Here is a 20894-nt window from a genome sequence, read left to right on the forward strand (position 1 = left end):
GCTAGAGGCATCTTAAAACTTATTTTACTCACTTAGATTCCTATTGAGTCGAGGTCTTCAAAAGAGAAAGGTTGTTAATTTGAAGACTGGTGTGTGCCAGAGCCAGTGGAGCCAAACGCTTTTCAGTGTTAGAAAAATTGCCACTCTTCCTCTTCTACTCTGGCTTTCCCCAAGCCTCTATAGATTGCAACAACATTCATTTTTAAGAGGGCTGAGACAGATTCTCTGCTTCTGAACATAAATTGAAGTAAAACACATTATCCTAATTTATTTTTGCAGTCTGTAAATGACTTATTTTTGTAGAAAAGGTAATACTGATGTAGGTAATCTTCTCTTGAAGTTGTGCTACCAGGCGTGTGTCAAGATTCACACAGGTATTTAGGCACTTAACTTCCATTTATCTCAAAGAAAGACTGTATGTTTGGATTCTGGGCACAAATTCACATAGCAAGATGTGTCTGGAGTTCATACTAACAGGAGAAATTGATCTCCCAAGTAACTGAGAGTTTTAACCACTTAAGTTGTGATGCTGTGTAGGTGTTGGTCATCATTACTGATTGAAATAAACATTGGAAGAAAGAATCTCATCCAACTAAAACACTAACAGCTGATACCTGGTTGGGTTTTCAAGTTAAAAGCAACCACAGCAGAACTTCATACTCTGTTGTAGACAAGGATCACACCATCTTTCTGACATGTATATGATGTACAAACTGAACGATTCCCTACACCAGTCTTAGAACTTTCTGTTAACTGCTGATTTTGCAAAGCTTACAGTGAAACAGGTGGGTAAACAGCGCTACGTTTCCAGGAGTAATGGCCGCTTGGTATTCCAGTGTAGTTTCAGTCTGACGTGGTGTTTACCATCTGGCTCAATTCTCAGTTTTGACCTAAGTGCCATGAAGTATCCGCATAGTCCCATTGCAAAAGTAGTTCAAAGGGTTAAGGAAAAGGCACAGGTGAAGTTTCAACAGAAGCTGGAATTTAAAGCAAGCAGAGAAGTTTCCTGTAGCCTAACATGACAGCTGTAACGGGGAGGGGGGTATCTCAGCTCAGAAAAGCTTTTTTAATTGATTAGCAGTCACTTCTTAGTGATTTGATCAAGAAAAATATTCATGAATCATATTGTCTTAAGGTATGCCATCACAGAGCTGCCAAGAATGGTAGTCTCAACCCTCACAGCCTCCAGGCCCTCTGCTGCTTTGGAGTTATCATGGTGCCCAACTCCTCCTGCAGACAGCAGACTCCAGGAGCTACACTAGAAATTTAATCATGCAAAATCATAAACAATCTCCTGCTTCATTACCTGCTCAACTTTCTGAATCAGCTCAGTGTGAGGTCAGATTAATGCCAGTGTTGGTGCAAAGTAGAGGGGGTAGGAACAGGACTGGCCGCCGTTAGGCTTGCCTAGCTGAAAAAATACCTGAAAAACTCAGAATAGTGAAGTTTTTCCTTTCCTTCTTTTCCAAAGAAATGTACCAGCAACATGGTATTAACACCACAGCTTTCCAGTTCTACTCCCTATAAAACAAAAAATTGTATGATTAATTATTATGCATTGTATGATTATTAATATCTATTCACCACAAATCTAGAAATATTTATTTGAACTACAATTTCACAACAGATACTTGCAATTCAATTACCGTTCCCAAAGCTATCCCAGAGGATCTCAGAGCTGAATAATTATTCCACATCAACTAGTAACAGTGTATTATTATATGTTCTGCTTCTATATATTCTGTATGAAAGATGAGCACAATTTACAACCACCTTCAGTGTATTTTATTAGAACTGAGAAGGTTGCTAGTTAAATCTTTAAAAACCTTTATGTGCAGATGAATAGAGGCTTTAAATAAAGTTATTATCTTTGTAAAAAAGTTTTTAGTCAGATATTTCTAATTTGTTACAGCCATTTAAAAACATTCATGATAGTCTAAGAAACGAAACTAGAAAGAAACATTCACAGTGCTCTATCATAATGTGGTCTTACAAGGCTTCTCACAAATTTTCGATGTGAGTGACTTTTCTATATATTTTTTAAAATCTGATGAAGAGATTTCTGCAGAAAAAAGCATGCACATTATTTCAACTCAACAGCATCTTTAACAAGCCTAAAACCACACATAATGCTGGATTTCTGTTCTATTCTTCTTTCAGCACTAGCATACTGGCATTTCTTTGAACACAACAAAACACTAAGCAACATGAAGAGAGATTTTTTTTTTTTTGTAAGTCCGGAGGGATTTCAACAAACTATTCTTATGACATCTAAATAGCCTCTGTGTCTTTTATCTGGTTGAAGAGTTAAGATGAAAGACGAGAGTCTATTCATAAGATTTAATACTAATGGTTATTTAGCTTTCAGCATCATCAGTAACAAGTCCCATTAGTCCACTGTGTGTTTCATGCTTACTGCATATGTGACACAGTTATTTTATAGTTAAAGAGGTAACATTCCTCATTTCTACTGCAAGCTCCAATTCACTAAATGCCAGTGATACGAGTTCTGTATGAGTGAACCTAGAAGAAAACTTTTCAAGCCATATGCAAACTGTACTTACTGAACTTTTATCATTTAACTGCAGGCAAAAAATATTTAAATACCCACAAGATCCATCCTTCTAAAGTTTAAACCCTTCAGATTACAGTGAAAACTGATGCATAAACATTGGTATATGCTATTTTGAAAGTTAAAAGTCAAACATTCATGTATGCCTTTTTGAAATTGGAAATTTTTGAATTTGAAATTCAAACCCCAAACTATTTACGTCAGAATGTAAAGTTTTCTAAGAAGAAACAGAGAAGAATCCACATATTTCTCACTGCAGCATGATTCTAATCTGCTTTTTGTGTTTTTTTGCTTACATGTTTAAAGGAGACTTGAAAATTGCAAGAAATAAATTTGCTGATGTAATTTTAAAAACTGAACTCATGATTATGCGATTTAATGCTTCGAATTTAATTCATATTAAAATCAGTGTTGTATTGAAAACAAACTGAAAAACAAGGTTTAAAAGAACCTTTTAAAAACTAAGTCTGTGACAGAAAAAGATTTTTTCTTCTATTCATGTTTCTCTAGTTATAAGCTAGAAGAAGACATACAAACAATACTCATCTCATCTTATCTAAGATGACAAAGCCTATCCCTGGATTTATAACAAATACGCACCTACTTGTTGGCTACTCTCTTTATCAGTTGAAATTCCAAAGTGAAACTGGCAGGTGTCCAAATGCTATGTTAGTGAGAGTTAAATGTATTTTAAACTACAAAACAGTACATTTCTTTAAAACAGAATATGCAATAGGAGACCACAGAGACTAAAGCTTAAGGGTAAAATTTCAAAAAACTGCTTTTCCTGGAGTTAATGCTATTAAATTAAAGTACATGTTAGTACGTAATTCCTTTTTGTCCACAGAATCATTAGGAGCTTTTGCTGCTGAACTGTATAAATTAGTACCAACATGACAAATCTTTGTTAGAAGATAATGAGAGCTCTGTTAATATTTCCAACACCTCACCCTCCTGAGCTTAGGTAAAAGAATAACTTACATTCAGAATGTCTCGCTTGACAATGAGAATGAAATGGTAACCTAATCCTGGAGCTGTAAAAAGGACCAGACCGGTAGCTTTGAGTCAGAGCTACCATCTAAATTGAGTCAAAGTTTGTATTCTGGCGTACCTGGTAGCTTCAGCCCCAGGAGGTTGCACCATCGCACCCTGTTGGGCTGTGCACTTTACAGCAAGCTGAGGCACAGCGTGGAGAAAGGACGGGGATGTTCTGAGTCTCATCTTGATACAAGCACGGGATGGGGCAGGGACATGTATCCCGACGGGGAAACTCAGACATGTTCCAGGGTGCATTGATTCAAAGAATCCCAAAGACCTACCTCTGATGCCACACAAGTCTAGATGAACTAATGAACATATGTGTCCATATTACAAACACAGGCTTATTTTCCTAGAGTAATGTTAACATCTCGTACACTTTTCAAAAGCACCAGGAACTGCTGAATTATGCAGTTATTCCTTTTCAAGCAAGATCGGATAACACAACATGTATTTCCTTATTACATTACACAGACTGTTAACATAGAAGCCTGATGCTGCAAACACCAAGTCACGGGCACAGACCTACCTAATCCTGTAGCTCCCCACTGAGCTTCTGACATTTAGGACCCGATACTGCAGCAAGTAGCAACAAGTGCCACTGAGAAGAAACTTATCACACAGTGAGACAGGATTTTCGGAATCATGTACCCAACTGATTTTCAAAACTCATCTGAAATGTTAATAGACTTACTGTCTCTAGATTCTTTCCGCCTTTCCTTGCAGAATTTGCCTGAGGCATGACTGGAAAGCATTCATAATTAAAATTTGTAATACGTTCCTTGTTCTCTTACTTGCTTCCTGGGAGATGGTATTTGCTGTGCAATGTCTTGTTTCAACAGAAACTGTAAAAATAATACATATTTGGGATAGAAATATTTTTTGGCTAAGGTAGAAGGAGAGTGAATAGATGAAGAACAGGGGCAGAAAGAGAGGAGGGTCAAGGAGAACAATATCTCAGTTTCTGTCTGATAGTGATCTCCCAAATCTTTCCAAAGGTAAGACTAAAACTTTGCAAATTTTTCTGAGTCCACTTCTCTGAAATGCTCTTTGTTTTTCAGCTGCTAGATCAGTCAATTCATCATGCCAGGCTTCTATTCCTGAAGGCAATCAAGACTTCAATCTAAGCAGCCTAGCCTCAAACACTGCTCAAGAGCATCAAGCTTTCTGTCATTTTGAGAGTCTCCAAGATGTTGGGATATATCCTACAACTCAGTTCTGGGAAGAAGGTTTAAAAGATATATCCATTATGAAATTAATCCTACCAGGTACAGCCAGTCAACAGAACTGTAAACAAGCAAGCTAGTGGGACCAGGAGATCCAGATCTCCAAAAGCTGTGTTTTTTGGCAAAGCCCCGACAGCCTCAAGTGGGCCCCAGAATAAAACAACATATCATTTGATGATGAATCAGCTTTAATCATGATGTAAATCCATACTAAAGTTTTTAATGTTTTGCAAGACACTTTCTTACTAGGTAGGATTCAAGAATGCATCAGGTCTGATACAGAAGGGCTAAAATGTGCACAATTTTTTTCTACAGAGAGTATATAACAGACAGTATCTGAGAAGTCTGATGGAGCATTTTCTAAACAATAAACAGCTTATATCCAGCATTCAACAACATCCATAATTCCCATTATTGGGGGATTAATTGTTTTTTCATGATAACTAATGCCGTGGAATCGCTATGCTGTACTGTTAGTGCCTTTAGCAAGGAAGAAAATGTAACTTCACAGACATCCTCAGCTTTCAGTGTGTTACCCACAGTTCTGCACCAGTTCATGAGGAGGTACAGAATAAAAACGCTTTCCAGCCAAATGGGCTAAAGCTAACGGGGAGTAGACATTGTAGGAGATACTTTATGCCAAAAATAGGAACAGGTTGAAACTAGTCTTGTCGCCAGCAGGTTGACTGTGTCGAGCAGTCAGGGAATGGCACTGTTGCACTGCGAAGCCTGAGGCTGCCTGACCGCTGCGGGGAAAGCAGCTCCTATGCACAGCTGGGAACAGCCCCTCACAAGAATTCAGGTCCTGCCTCCCTGTCATGCCATACTTGAAAAATATTCATTTCCACCAAAAGTGGAGAATCCGTAACAAGGACCGCCCTCAGGAGGTACGATGTTCTTCGAAGCACACTCTTTTGATTAACGTGGACTTGGCCTCAAGGGACGAGCGCACCCATCCTCAGCGTACGTAAACTTGCTCTCGGTGCTAAAACTGACTCAGATGGACTGTGACCAATTCCCCTACCCCGCTGTCCAGATGCGTCCCAAGGCAGTCCCACGTTCAGGCTGCCATCCCAAGTTTCGGTTATCACAAAATGCCAACTGAGCATGCTTATGTGCACCATTTCCAGTTTATTCCAATTAATTTTGCAAGCACATGCACGAGGTAGCCTTCGGAGATTACGACCAGATTCTTACTGCTTTGAATCAAAGATCAGAGCTGCTAGTGCAAGGCCAAATCATGTGTCTTCCCTGGCCTGTCAGTAGCCCACACTGCTATCTGGCTTCTCTATATAATTTAAAGTGCTTCAGACTACGCTGAGTAGCAGAAACTAAAGTGGTAGCCTTGCCTCACACATCTGTGCAATGGAAAGCAATGCTACCATGACCACAGTGGGCTTTCCAGATTAATTCCTCGTGGGAGAGACTTGCGCTATCCAAGCCAAATTCAACATACTTGCAGAATAGGTACCTAGAAAGATGTCAGAAAGCATGTTTCTTTGTCTCTCTTGAGGTTATAATGTTGTCAGATGACATGGAAAAATAAAATAATTTCCTTGCCTGCGAGGTAAGCAACGACCCAGCAGTTTTTTAATAGCCTAATATTTTGATGCCACATGGCTTGGTTCTTTATGGGGTTTACCTGCCTAGAGAACTTCCTTTAAAGCATGCACAAACATTGCAGTGCTCCTTGGTTTAAAGTACCTAAAAACTTTTCAACAGAATCCAATGTTAATCTCCTGATACAAAACATACACATGTTGGAAAAGATAGGTCAAGAAAAAATGTGCATTCCATCTGAACTGAGAGGTGACAAGATTAATGACACACTCTTTTGAGGAGGGATATTAATTTTAGTCTTGGACCAGATTCTTGCAAAATTCGATGTGCTGCACCCCTGCTACGGAGTATTACTGCACTAGAAGAGCATAGCTCTCAACCACCATCTTCCTCCCTTCAGTTTAGGCAGTCTTTAGTTATTATGGGCCCAGAGCTTTACAGACATTGAAGCTATGGGTAGAAAATTTTAAACTAAATAGAAATTCTAGGAAGCAGATGGGCATGTTACGTTAGCCTGCACAGTCTGGCTGAGGAGATGCATTGCAATGCCACAATGTCTGAAGGTCCAAGTGTAAAACCTTGTGCCGACCAGCTAAGTGGTGATAAAGGTGTGAATGACTAATGTCATTCACCTCTCTTAGGACCAAAAAAACCCCCACAGAAAGAGAAGTAGACAGGTTAAAACAACTGATATACAATTAATAAGAAAATATCCATGTGTGGGTCTAAAAGTATACTGCTTACAGTCAGACTGAATTTTAGTTCAAAAGTTTTCTGGTTAGTACAGTATCTCAGTGAGTATTACGTGGTATCTCCATACGGTAAATGAATCACTGGGACCTCTGTCTACACACTGTACAGGGAACATACCTGGATATACCGCCTGGTTAAATAAAGTTGCAGACTGCTGTTTGAACCTTATTTTCGTAAGTCAGTGACATTTACCATCTGGTATCAGAGACCGGGATTACTTTGAAAAACCAGCAACTCATATGCAAACTGTGAAAGTGTTGTGGAAATACAGAACTATCCCAAACACCAAACTTCTGTTGAAGTATTTCAGGTTTCAAAGAACACAGTCAATTTAAAAGCCCTATTTTTATGCTTTATCTGCTTTGCTTGAAAGTAATACTCTGAGTGCCATAATTATTAAGAATAAGGGGTAAAAACATATGCACTGACTACATTGTATAGTCAGAGTCACTGCTTATAAAGATAACCAACTTATTTTGTGAGGGGCTGAGACAGGAGAGAAAATAAAAATTAGAAGAAAAGTGATAATTTGGACTTTGCCAAGTAGAAACATAGAAACCAGAAGAATTTCAAGACAGCTGTACTCCCCAAAGCTATTTAATTCTTCTTTTGAACATACTATAATTCCATTTATAATCTGCTAAGAAACTGTATTAAATAGTATTTTCTGGTTACAGTAACTTCAGATTTTTCTCAATGGAGAATTCTGAAGACAAAATTTGAAGCAAGACAAAAAACAAAATAGAGACATTCAGGCTCAGGTATTTAATTAGCTCCCAATAAGCTTATGTAGTTATAACTAAATCTGTCCAACTGTATCAAAGTTTCTCTGGAAATTTTATACTACAGCTGTGCATTCATGCAGAATAAAGATCCTTTTTCTTTCACTGTCATGGCAGTTAAGTCTCAATTGAAATAAGTTTTGAGGAGCAGACAACCCTATTAATCCCAGCTATTTTAATTTGGTGACTGATGAAAAGATTCAAAAAAGGAGATGGTTGTTAGTCAGTCAAACAATTTTTAACTGAACTCTGGATGCATATTGAGGAAGTAAAGCCTTTATGCATCAGAAGACAGGTTTTTTTATGCCTAGTAAATATTAAAGGTGTTAGCAATACTGCCACTTCCCTTTTTTCCTCAGGCAGGTGAAAAAGTAAAGAACACAAGCTGGACCAACTCTTCGTAGAAACTGTTGACACATGATAGGTTTATAAAGCAGAGCCCTGTATAAATTTCTTATTGAATGCTTCCAACATGACCAATTGCTGCCTCATGCCTAATGTTTCAGTTTACAACTGAAAGCAAGTTTGTGGTGAGAAAAACATCCTTCGGCTACACCATCCAATTTAAGAATGCAACAAAAATAGTGCTGCTGATGTATGCAGCACCTTGTAGTAATGGATGGGGATAATCCCTCTGTACTCTCCCCCTACTTCGCCCTGGTTCATCAGCTTCTCCCAAGATGTTTTCAGTATGCTCAGGACATGGCCCTCTCTGTTTTCGGTCTCATTCAGTCTCATCCAGGCTAGAGTATCTTGTCTCTACAGCCTGAAGAAGAGATGGCAGCTGGCAAAGACTCTGCCTGGGAAGAAGGCAGGTTGCAGTGGCAGGATTCAGGGGAAAACAGACAGAAGGGAGCAGGAATTTACCTGCCCCTTTCTTTGACAAGATGTATTTGCCGTTTGCTAATCATCTGCAACCCAGTGAAACTTCTAACCCAGCTGGAAGATCATACTAAGATTGTTTCTTCTGGTCTGCATCTACGCCATTTCTTTCTGGAAGTGGACCTAACTGAAGTAATCCTTGCCTTTGTCACCTCAATGACAGTAATTACATTTCAAACCAACTCAGAATAAGCTGATACTACTGCAACAGCAGCACTTAGGTATGTTTAAGGTATCAATTTCTGTTTGGAAAGCCATCTTTTCTCATATGGCAACACAGTTTTTTCTGAGTTTTTCATAAATAGAAGAGAGTTACTTTGAAACAGCGGCTTACAGAAACTAAATAACGGAGTGGCTACACAGTAATGAAATACATTAATTGCATACATTTCATCAGGAGATTCAGAAGTGACAAACATTTTTCTTCCCCAGTTAGAAAGTAGTTGACACATCATGCATTTTCACTTAATTAAAGCACTAATACTGATGCTTACATAGTTCTCTAAAACCTCTGGAAAAAATAACAATGTTCATGGGAAATATGACAACGTTTTTGTAAAGAAAAGTGTATTTCTATTTCATACCCGAAATACTGCTTCATCTCCAGCTATTTTCAAATCATCTTCCTTCCCAATGATTCTCTGCAGCTGTATTTGTTAAAACACAAAAAAAGCACAGGAAAATTACAAATTAGGTCTTACAAGAATCTCCTTTTTCAGAAACTTACATTAATTTCATTTTTTCGTAATTATAAAGTCATTACGTTTCTGCAAGGTTCTCTAGTCATGACGAATATTTGCATACTTAAGGATATTTTGCTATTCAGACACACTTTTTCCCCAGAATGTCTTATCTACTGTAGTTAATACAGCCAAGCAAAGCATATGAATCTATCTCATGCAACCCAGTGCTTGCTCTATTTTTAGAGATTTTCTTGCACTAGGAGCTTAGCATTCACTCCATAAGATTTTGAAACTCAGGGGTATAACATCAAGGGTCATTCAGGAAACAAAAATTATCCTGCGATTTTCATGCTGTCCTCCTAGATAGCTTTACATAGTCCTGCTACAGGCACAATCTTCTAGACATAAAAAACATACCTGTTCAAATGAGGTACTATACAACTAACAAAGAATAATTTAATTAAATAAGCAAATGTATTTTCAGAACTGGCCACTAAGCAGAATGTGGTTTGAATTTCCCCTCCACCCCACAAATAACTGAATCTTGAATGTGTAAGCTAAGAAGATTTTTAGAAGTACTGAAATGACTCGCATTTAAAAACACTCACATTTAAACTTCCACTGTTGCAAGCAGAGCTTTAAGGTAATATAGAAAGTGCATTAATTTGCAGCACCTCAAGTATATCTCAGCTGCAAGGTTTCTTTGACTGTATTTTAGGTCAACACTGCCACAAGAATGAGTGATTTAACATAGCACAGGGTATACCTACCTTTCACAGACATTTGCATGAATCCTCAAAAGGACAGCAAAAATGAAAGAACAAGGGACTTATTACATTTCAGGTATAGATATGGACTTACACCGATCACTCTGGATTTTGAGACTTTAGGAAAGATGCTTTTAAAGCTCAGGATTTTCAAAGCTGCTCAACTTGAAGCTACTCAAACATTTCTGAGTGATTCCTCACCTTGCCCATTAAAACTGGGAAAGAAAATCCATGACTGAATTTGCATAGCCATTATTTTGTGGGGTTTTCAAATCTCTTCTTAGGGCTTTATTTTTTTCCTTTTTTTGTTACGTTGTTCAGAGAAGCAATATGGGCTTTTAAGTAGTGAGTAGGAAAAAACCTGCTAACTGTTCATGTTGGCAAAGGTCTTCCCTTGGCCTTCAAATTTTGACTAATTCACCTGTTCTGTTTTTTTCATAGCCTCAGTTTTTTAGTTCCTCAGGATAGTTACTTTCTATTATTAATTTTGAATGACATGCCTTTATCGTTTTTATCAAAATAAATACTGTAAAACAAGACAATTAAACAGTACTAGCTCTTCTAAGTTTCTCCAAATTCTTTTTATTTTTAATCACTTACAAAACAATTGACTAGTACAGTAAAAGCATTATGAATTTCTTCATAGCAAAATAGCAATATAGAGCTCTGGATAAAAACACAACTACTCGCCCATATTCTCACTGAAAAATTAAATTTTTTCTTACCTGAAAAATCCCTTTTGCTCAAACACAAGAAATACAACTGCAAATACCTTCTTAACAAGAGAAAATATGATTTTGTCTTTTGGTTTTTATTTTTAAAAAAATCTGCAGAGACTACTAAAAAGCACAGACACACAGTATAATTTTTTTCACAAGTGTTCTGCAAGATTTAGTTTATTGTTTTCTTACACTGTATGTAATCCTTATAGTGCACAATGAGCAACTACTCACAGAAGGAGAAAAATTCTGCCCTCAAGAAATGGACTCTAATACTCATGTGCTCCATGTGACATTTATCTGTATTTAATATTTATATCTGTTCATCGTTGGAAGATACTAATGGCTAATTCAAAGATAATGAGACCTATAATGCACAACTAATGCCTCTTTAGTGAAAACAGACTAAGAAGTAATCTTTTCTGAAGAAGACAAGCTGGCAGAAAGGCTACGTCAGTCTTAAAAAAAAAAAAAGGTGATTTTGCATCTTCCAGTTGTTTTGAGAGAGATCAGTGCTTGTAGATGCTCTAGGGCTGCAGAGGTGCTCTGTACCAAACCACCAAAACTGCTGACAGTGTCGGATGCTAGTTCATTCAGCCCTAGATGAACCTCTACAAGTTTTTTTGTCATATCTGCTGTCCAAGACAAGTGAATAAAGTCTATTTAGAAAGTCTAAATCACATAGCTCTTGCTATGTGTTACCCTACCTCCATTCCCAATAGTTTCGAACTGTCGTTAATTTTACTTAGAAATCTTTCATCAGGACAGAGTTAGGGAAACTCCTCACTTGCTGGGGATTTGGGGATCTTTGGTAGCTGTACTCTCGATGGGAGGTCTCAGATTAATGTGCACGGGTTATTATGTGCACACGTCTGGAAATCCCCCTCACCAAGACTCATGTGAATGTCTCGGAAGTGCAGAGTTCGCAGAAGTATCTTACTGTCCTCACAAAGATGCAGATAATATGGCTCTGAGAAACAATTCTTTGCACTCTGGCTGGGGCAGATTTAAGGATGGCAACTAACATTTGTGAACGTGCCGTTTCTACCACATCTTCACCCTGGAGTTGCAGGGCAAAGCAACAGATCCTTGTAGATGCCCACCTCAAAATACAGATTGCTGGGCCCTAATTGCTGTGATTCTGGGCCCTAATACTGAAATGTCTCTTGTATTGTGAAAGTTTACCACTGAAAGATGGATGAAGCAGAAATTAAAAATAGACTGGCTTGAATACAAAGAAGTAGGGAGGAGAGAGAACAAGGGTCCGTCCCTGGGAAGGAACAGACTTTTAACTCCTGCTGGAAAGGAGGAAAACGTGCTCAGAAAGGGAAAGGCTACGGAGGACAGGATAAACTCTCTTGTTGAAAATGTGGAATTGCATTCAAGATCTCCTTTCCTGAACATTCATTTATGTTAGTGAAGAGGGAAATCCTGCATCTCGCACTCCTTGGGTGTCCGATCCCTACAGGTCCGAACCGCCTATCTCCATCCCGTGCTGCAGGCTCCAAGGACTTGGGCTGCAGAGTCTGCGTGTCACCCCTCGCCCTGTCCTGAACAACGCATCTTGTGCCTGTTTATCCAGTAACACGTAAGAGCTGAGATACACACAATTCCAAGAATGATGGATGTTTTGCAAACAAACAGGCAAAGTTCTTACCTCAAAGAATTCACAGTCTAGGTCAACAGATAACAGAGACGTACACAGATGTCTAATCAGTAGCTAACGGGTGGGAAGCAGGGAGAAGAAAAGGTGACAAAGCAAGAGAATGGAGTAGCACTGAAATTTATTTTCCCATCACATCCTGCTTACAGTAAGCGTCCTCCTAATTACTGCTTCTTCACTATGCTTTTCCAATGCCCTTTCCTTACATATGTTTCCTGATATTATTGTTGAATATAGTGTGGAAATAACTATAGAATACTTCAGATGTATTTCCTGAGATGCCACCTGGGACAAGACAAATGACTGATTAGCCACACAATTCACTCATTTATTAGAAATACAGAAGCTTTCTATGACGCATACAGAACTAGAGTATACAGAGATTAATGCACACACATTTTTCCAGATTCTTACATTCAAAAAAATCTTATTTTTAAACCTAACCTACAAAACCCAATTTTTGCTTTAAAATAGTCGCTGCTTACAAATGTTAAGTAAACAGTCATGTGAGAAAAATTCATCTTTTGACTAGCTTGCATCCTGCAGGACTTCTTTAAATTTAATGATTCTTGTGAGTTGACATAGCAATTTATAGTTGGGTTTTTTTTACCACTCTATATTAATTTACCAATACAGCCCATAAAGGAAATGCAAAGTAACAATCTATCTAACTTGAATAATTTTCATTTAATTTGATTGCCTCTACAGAAATCAAATTATTTTTAATGATCTGTATAATGTTTTCACCTCTGCTTTTGATGACTTTCTGTTGTTCATGCTGGCTGATTCAATTAGAATTACCTGAAATGGGTAATGGATACTAAATATATGACATACTGTACGTCTCCCCAGGAGGGTTGTGCTGTATTTCTGCAAGAATCTCCTTATTCGCTTAACTGACACAGTACCTATTTAAAGGAAGTACTGCTAACATGGCATTTTGGTGCAGAGGCGCTATGGGCTGAACATGTTCACGGACTTACTTTCCCCTGTAACATACTGTTTTGTAAATGAACAATACAGCCATAACGGACATATTTCAGTGATCAGTGCACTGCTACTCTGATAACAATTCACTAGGATTGTCCCAGGTTTAGTAGGTGAAAAATAAAGGCTTTAGTTAGAATTTGATTTCTTTTTAATCAGCAGAATAATTAACATTTTAACAGAGCAAATTCTTCAAGCTTAAAATATTTTGTGTAGCAACAAATGAGTGTAGGGTACCTGCAGGCTCAGTTAGGGGCTTCTGGGAACATTGTCTTGGGAAATGGTCTAATTTCAAGTATTAATTTAAAATAGTACTACTAAGTCTAAAAGTATTTTTACAATATTTTAAAATATATTTAAGTATGACTCATCAATTGTAATCTTGCTAAGAGACAATTCACTGAAAAAATGGTTATCAGCACAAAACACATGCTAACAGCTATTGTATCGTTAATACAGAGTTTAAGGCTATGAAAGTACACTTAAATATATTGTTGGTTATTTCTCTATCAACAGGTGTATCTTTGCAAGTTTTAGATTCTATGGTTCTCTAGATTTGTTGCATTAATGATCATCTTTAACTTTATCCTAGTGACAGAAAATAATTTGCATTGTGGTAGCCATTTCAGCTTCTCATAAAATTGTCTCTCTAGTCACCTCCAATATGAATGAAGGATCTGAATTAAGCTATGGGAGTCTATTCAAAATTATGCCAGTTAATTTTGCATTTGACTTTTGACAAGAAGTATTTAGTTAACAGTCTCCTGTTACATACTTAGAAGTTGAATAAGCTATATAATTAAGCCTATTCTTCTTTAAAACACCAGAGCAAGGTTTTCTTCGGTTTTTAAGCATCTGCCTTTCTCCCCCATATTTTATACAAAATATGGGAAAAACTGCTGTTACTGTCCAAAGTGTGAATTGGTAAAAAGTCTGTGCAACAGCAAACAAAATGAATAAAAACCAAGAGAGGATGGTAAAATTAAAAAAATTTATGAAAAATATTTAGAAAATAAAAGACTCTTCCAGATGTTTATTTAAATTAGCTCATGGGATTAAGGATGTACACCAACTCCTACCTTCCCAGTAACAGATTTTTAGATACAAGTCAAAGGAAACATTTATAAAAGTGGATTCAAATATGGTAAGTACTTCTATAGCAATGCTTTGGTATGTGCTCCTTTCATATAAAGTATTTTAGTAAGTATGTGATCATAGATTGGACTGAAAAATAGGCCTGAAGATTTTAATGAATCTTCATTTAGCAAATATAACCCATGGAACTATTTAAATACTTTAATATTAATATGCATATAAATACACATACCTTAAAGAATTCTTTCTTTTCAACTTGTTCATTGCCATCTGTATCCAACATTTTAAAGGCAATCTGAAATCCAGTCTGGGGTTCTGCAACAAATTGCAAAAGAACTTTATTGTAAATACACACACACACTTACACTAGTACTTAAATATTTAATGCAAAAGGAATATTGCCTATGGTTCAGTTCTCCATGGTTATGCATGTACATGATATTTCCAGTAAACCATATGTACCTCCTCCAATATAAGCAAACATTTTAAACTGCATTTTACTACCGTTTCAAGGGATAATTTATGCAATGGCAAAGCAAGAAATGCCAGCAGTGCCTAAGTACAGCCACGACTGTCCAGCTGATTCCAATGACTGTGAAAATGTTGTATGTCTCACTGTCCTGGTCTTACATCTTCTCTATAGATGTCCCCATAATCCCACGTCACTTCTGAAGTCCGGCTCTGCCTTGTTTATTAGAGCTCCTTTTCAGGTAAGAAGACTGGAAAGTGCCTTGAGAAACCAATAATTCTTCCCAAACTGCGTGAAAGAGCTAGTGTGCTCCTCCGGTACTTCTTGCGTGCGTTACTGTGTGCCGGTGTTTCCAGTCTCCCCCAGTCTCCCCAGCAGACAGACCGAGGCTGTGATGGTGGCCAGCTCTCTCGGCTCCTGCTCCCGCTGTGTTCGCCCCAGGCCTTTTTTTTCCTTCCCTTCTCCTTCCTCCCTAAACAACATACTCAAATGTTAGTGAGAGGTAATAAACCACTCTTGCTGGCCTTTCTGGACAAAAGCATGTTTTGTATGACTCCCATCGAGCTGATTTTTTCAGGAATTTTATACAATTTTACCCTGCATTTCCTTCACTGAGTGGATGTTTCTTTTCAACGCAAAAATGTAATGAGTTCTGAATCTTGCAGGCGCTATAAAAACATGGTGTGTTTTGAGCTCCTTCCCACAATTTCCTGATCTTACTTTGCTTACAGGAGGTGGCCTCGCTCATTAGCAAGCCCACACAGGAGCAGCATGCCGCTGAAATGTAGTTACAGTTCACTGCAGTAGCAAGCACTTATCCCAGTAATTTCTGGAGCAGGTGAATTAATTCCACAACCCAGTCAAGTCAGGCATTAATATGAAAGCCATGGACTTATCGTCTCTAGAATATATTCATGTTTCCAAGAACAATGTTGGACTCATGAGGGCAGTGAAGCAGTATCTCTAAAAAACTCTTAATGCCTTCAGAGTTTTTCTTTTGGAAATATATTCTTCCAGCTCCATCCTGTAAAGTTTTAAGTCTTGCTTTTTTTTTTAGAGAATTTTTCTGCAAAGGGAACAAGTTAAAGAAATATCCCATTCCTTTTAAGTGATAACAAGACGGTTAAAGACAGTTCTATTTTTACATTTTAGAAACAACTACATCTTCAGCAGCCAACCAATGTTCTCTGTGGAGCAATCTTGTGATGCAGGGATATTTTATAAATACTGCTGCAATCTGCATAGCAGAGCCCTTCCCCGGCAACAATCAATATGCAATAATCAAAACTGGCTTTCTTTCCATGGAAATGCCACACGTTAAATTTGTGTTGCTAGTACAAAAGCAAGGAGAGCCTATCCTATAACATATTTAGAGAATAAAAGTAACTGATGTATTTTGTAGTAATTCATACCATCTGTGTTGCAATTTTCAGATAAGAGAGCTGTTACTGAAAATATAGGACCCAAAGCTGCTTATACTGTTCAGAGATGACATACTTATCTGATATGATGTAACCCCAAAGGTATGTGTTCGTAAAATAAGCATAGTTCAAAGACTACCTCAGATATAGTTGTATTTAATTAGAATCAGGCAAAATTCCAAAATCTGAACAGAAGAGCTTCATCTTGGCTGTGAGTGCAGGTTAGACTTAGGTGCTTCCCCTCCAACTATTCCTACGTTGACCAAGCTGTCAACCTGTGTGAGTGGCTAATTGAAATGAAGCTTTGAGTAAAGGTGACAATTCAGTTCCTGGGCTCCTTCACCAGGCAGGGCTTTACGAGCCGCTCCATTAACCAATTGCTAGAAATGAAATTCAATAGCACTGGAAGAAAAAAGATAGTGGTGATACAAGGCACACAGAAAAGAGAAAAGGGGATCACAGCGGGCAAAATAAAACCTTTGTCTGCCACAAAATTGCGTTTTCAAGTTCAGTGTTGTTACAGACAGTGCTTTCATAAGCCAGGCAGCACGGTCTGGTCAGCGTGTCCTGGAACCGGGACTCTGGAAACCTGGTGACTCTTATCCTGTTTTCTTATTGCTCTGTTGGTGACTGAGAAGTAATTTAAATATTAATGGCTGCTTTAAGTCTCACATTAATTCTCACTAGTGAGAGAGACAGGTGGTGTAACGGGGAGCTACTGACACGGGATACTTGTTAGGCAAAGATAGAGGCACTAACACTTGTTGACATTTGCTTTCAAACTGATAGGTATGATAGCCCTCTGTGTAACCAAAGCAGCAACATCAGCGCTGCATTTTTATCCTGCATCAAAAGGTGCCTTTGTTTTTGCAGTTCAATACATTCCTATGTAAATTCTGTGAAAAATAGTGTTACCTGATTGTCTGGAGAAGTGGAACAACTTGCTCTGATACTACTTCAATTTTCTAATTGTTTCAGCCAATAAATCAGCATGAATTTACTTTCAGCTGCCATAGATTTTTAAAGAAACAGAATCTTTGGCACCTCTTTCTGCAGCTTTAATTAAGGTATTCTTCTGAAGTTATAGTGTGGCTGTTGTGGTTGTGCTTTCTGAGTTGCAAAAAATATTTTAAAATCAGCTTTCTAACTGGGCTAGACTCTTCTATTATTTCTGATTTTAAAACCCACTTGAACACATGGTATAAGTCATGTTCAAGTTGCGTGTAGCAGTGGACAGTCACTACTGGTGAAACAGTATATTTGTATGTTAAATAAGTTATCTTAATGCATATATACTATTCAATACCCTGTACTAGCTGAAGTTTCCCGGGAAATCACCCTTCATGCCGTGTCATAGGAACTAATGCACTTCTGCTGAGAAATGACAGAAGTTGCAAAAGGGCTATCTAAACTCTGCGAGAGGTGTGTACCGACGGTCATTATCTGTGAGGGTTGGACATAAACTTGTCTCCACTCTCTGGAGACCAACGTTACTTGTTTGTACTACACCATGAGAGGGTGGATTTCTAGAGCAAGGAAAATTTGTCAATTTGTTTAAGCACCTGCCATGGACCTCGCAGCCACAGAAGTGACAAGGCTCAAGCATCTACAGTCTATCGGGATAAGAACGACTGCTTCCTTCTCTTCTTTCCCCACCCACTGATACCATGAGATCTGGTACACGTGGTTTCGTCCCTTGCTTAAAATGTTAGACCTATAGAATTCAGTCAAACAAGACTGCATTTGGACTACTTCACTACTAGTCTACAGGTCTCACTGCATCATGCTCATTGCACACATCTTATCTCAAATCTCGGTATTTTCCAGCATCACCTACACTTCATCAGAACAGCACAGGGAGGTGGCAAGGATGGCACAGACTAAGTATGGGTGAGGAAACCCAGAAAATCCAAGATCACTTCCATGCACAATAAAAAAATGCCTGCTGTTTGCAGATAAAGCAAATACCAAATAAATTTTTTTTTTTTAAAAAGTGTCTGATAGAGAAAAGGGAAGGAGGCAAAGGAAGGGACAGAAATACATGCAAAATACTTGGAGGAAATAAAGTCAAAAGGAACAGAGGGGGGAAAAAAAAGTATTAAAAAGTCAAACAAAAAGACTCTGCAGAATTCTGCTGTTTATGTATATCATCCGTTGCATATCTGAACACATGAATAACAGGCAACAACCTTTCAGACACCACAACAGCGTTTTACACCACTGCGTGAGCTGTAATGAATGTTAATGTCTCATTGTCCAGAATGACTAAAACTACTATCCAAAAAGACAAAAGACTACTATCGTCCCCTCATTATGTGGTCCTGTAACCAATGTCTCCCCTCTCTCAAAGTCTCTTGGAAGACTTTTCTGATCCCATGGTGCAGGGATTATCATGATTTTTGAAGTACTGCTGTGGACCAATGATGACACTATGGAAGTAAACTGCAATCAATTACAGTTATATCCATTTACATTAATGCCTTATCACTCTATATACAATAGTTCTTTACGTTTTACTATCATGTAGAAATTTAGAAGCTAAAAAATATCAGAAAAAGTTCTTGGAAAGCTGTTAGTAGCTGAGGATTTATGCATATATATTTTTAATATGTAATACTTACTTGTAAGGATTGTCAGCAAAAATAGGTACTCTGCGTAAGATATCAACCCTGAAATAAAAGAGTTAAAAAATGACTTGCAAAAAAACCCCCTCAAAACCCCTTATAGAACAACTTGAAAGATCAAAACTTATAAAGAAATGTAGTTTAACATCATATTAAATAGGTTATTAAAGTAAGCCGTGGTATTATTTAATAAAGTTTTTACTTCTGTTTTTAGTGCTCTGAAGGTGAAATTCCCTATCCAGAGACTCATCAATGCTGATGTCTAAGCAAGAAAGTAAGGTTTATTTGGTATTAATAAAAGGCCTACACTAAATCTTTGGATTCGCACTGAAAACATTCAATGTTTATACAAAAGGCAAATAAATTAAATGCGCTTTGTCACATTTAGTACCTGGGAGGAGAACTACTCTAACGTTACCCTGAAGGATCAAAGTCCTCCATCCTTTGGCAGGCTCGCGAAGGCGGAGAATAGCTTCCCTCTAATTCTCAAGGGGAACATGGCAACACGCAAAGCTGCCAAGCTGCTAGATTGTGCTGATAGTATTGCTGGGCTGCATGCCAAGAGGAGGCTTCTTTTTTTTTTTTTTTTTTTTTTTAAATAGGAACATGTCCTTTCTACAAGGTGAAAGTATTTTGCCCCCTTTTGAAGGAAAATTCCAGTGTTTTCCTTTGAAATACCGCCTTAAGTGAAAAGCCTGAACAAACACAAAGATGTGATAGCGTCAAAATAGAGCATACGAGCTAAAGATACAGAGCGCATAACGAGGGTGGTTAAACAACAGAATCTGAACCATCTGCCCTGCAATAATGTTTGGAGAAAAAAATGTAAAGGGCTTTTTTATAAATCACTTTTCAAAATAACTGAGCTACTTTTAACTTGTGAGCTAAACATTGTATAATGCCGGAACTGCTTAAAATAAGGAAGTTCAAACATGCCTATCTGTGCAAAGATAAACTATTTTTTATAATTTATATTTAGTTAATTGATAGATAATTATAATTGATAGATAAGGAATCCACTTAAGCTTCAGTGATAAACAATTAACTTCTGACAAATTACTATGCAGAGCCAACAGCATTTGTATTTGACCTCAGATAACGACTTAACACAAATACCAGAGTTTAGAGGTATTAAATTGCTGAACGCAAAAGTCTGAAAATCCAAGAACAAGTCTTAGCTAAAGACAGGTCTAATGCTGATCCTGTTGCCAACTCACTCTGGTTCCATATCTCAAGCTTTTCTCTCCCTCAAAATAGGGCTATTCACCCTATTACCCAGCATGCATCATATGTAAATCAGCACAGTACTACAGTCATACAACCCACTGTGGAAATAAAAAATATTTTCATCTCAAAGATTTAGTTTTGCTTACAAGTTTTAGGGTTACTGCCATTGCAAGAATATAAATTATTATTTGCATTGCTGTAAAACTTGGAATCGTGTTCCTAGACAAAAGTGTCCATGATTTCTACAAATTCAAAACCAAACAGAGAAAGAACTCCTACTCCATTTTTTTTTTTTTTTTTTTTTTTTAGCTTATATGCCTAAGTATAAAAAAAACAGATAGAAACAAATTGGGGAGGAAAAGAAATCAAGCAAATAGTGTCATGGGCAGTGATCAAGATTCCTGCTCCCTAATTTTGTTTTGTGTG

The 20894-nt window shown here is 37.7% G+C and overlaps 1 protein-coding gene across 1 annotated transcript in view; it reads right to left on the minus strand.

Annotated features, from left to right (window-relative positions):
- Positions 1 to 20894, minus strand: part of MICU2 (mitochondrial calcium uptake 2) — a 63268-nt gene that overhangs the window by 14233 nt on the left and 28141 nt on the right. The window contains exons 6-9 of the mRNA XM_010572797.1: positions 19239 to 19286; positions 14960 to 15042; positions 9398 to 9460; positions 1424 to 1521 (exon numbers count right to left, since the gene is read on the minus strand). Of these exons, the coding sequence (XP_010571099.1) occupies positions 1424 to 1521; positions 9398 to 9460; positions 14960 to 15042; positions 19239 to 19286 (292 nt within the window). The remainder of the gene's footprint in view (positions 1 to 1423; positions 1522 to 9397; positions 9461 to 14959; positions 15043 to 19238; positions 19287 to 20894) is intronic.

This window comes from Haliaeetus leucocephalus, unplaced genomic scaffold, assembly GCF_000737465.1.
Source record: "Haliaeetus leucocephalus isolate CR32 unplaced genomic scaffold, Haliaeetus_leucocephalus-4.0 Scaffold351, whole genome shotgun sequence".
Classification (NCBI taxonomy): Eukaryota; Metazoa; Chordata; class Aves; order Accipitriformes; family Accipitridae; genus Haliaeetus; species Haliaeetus leucocephalus.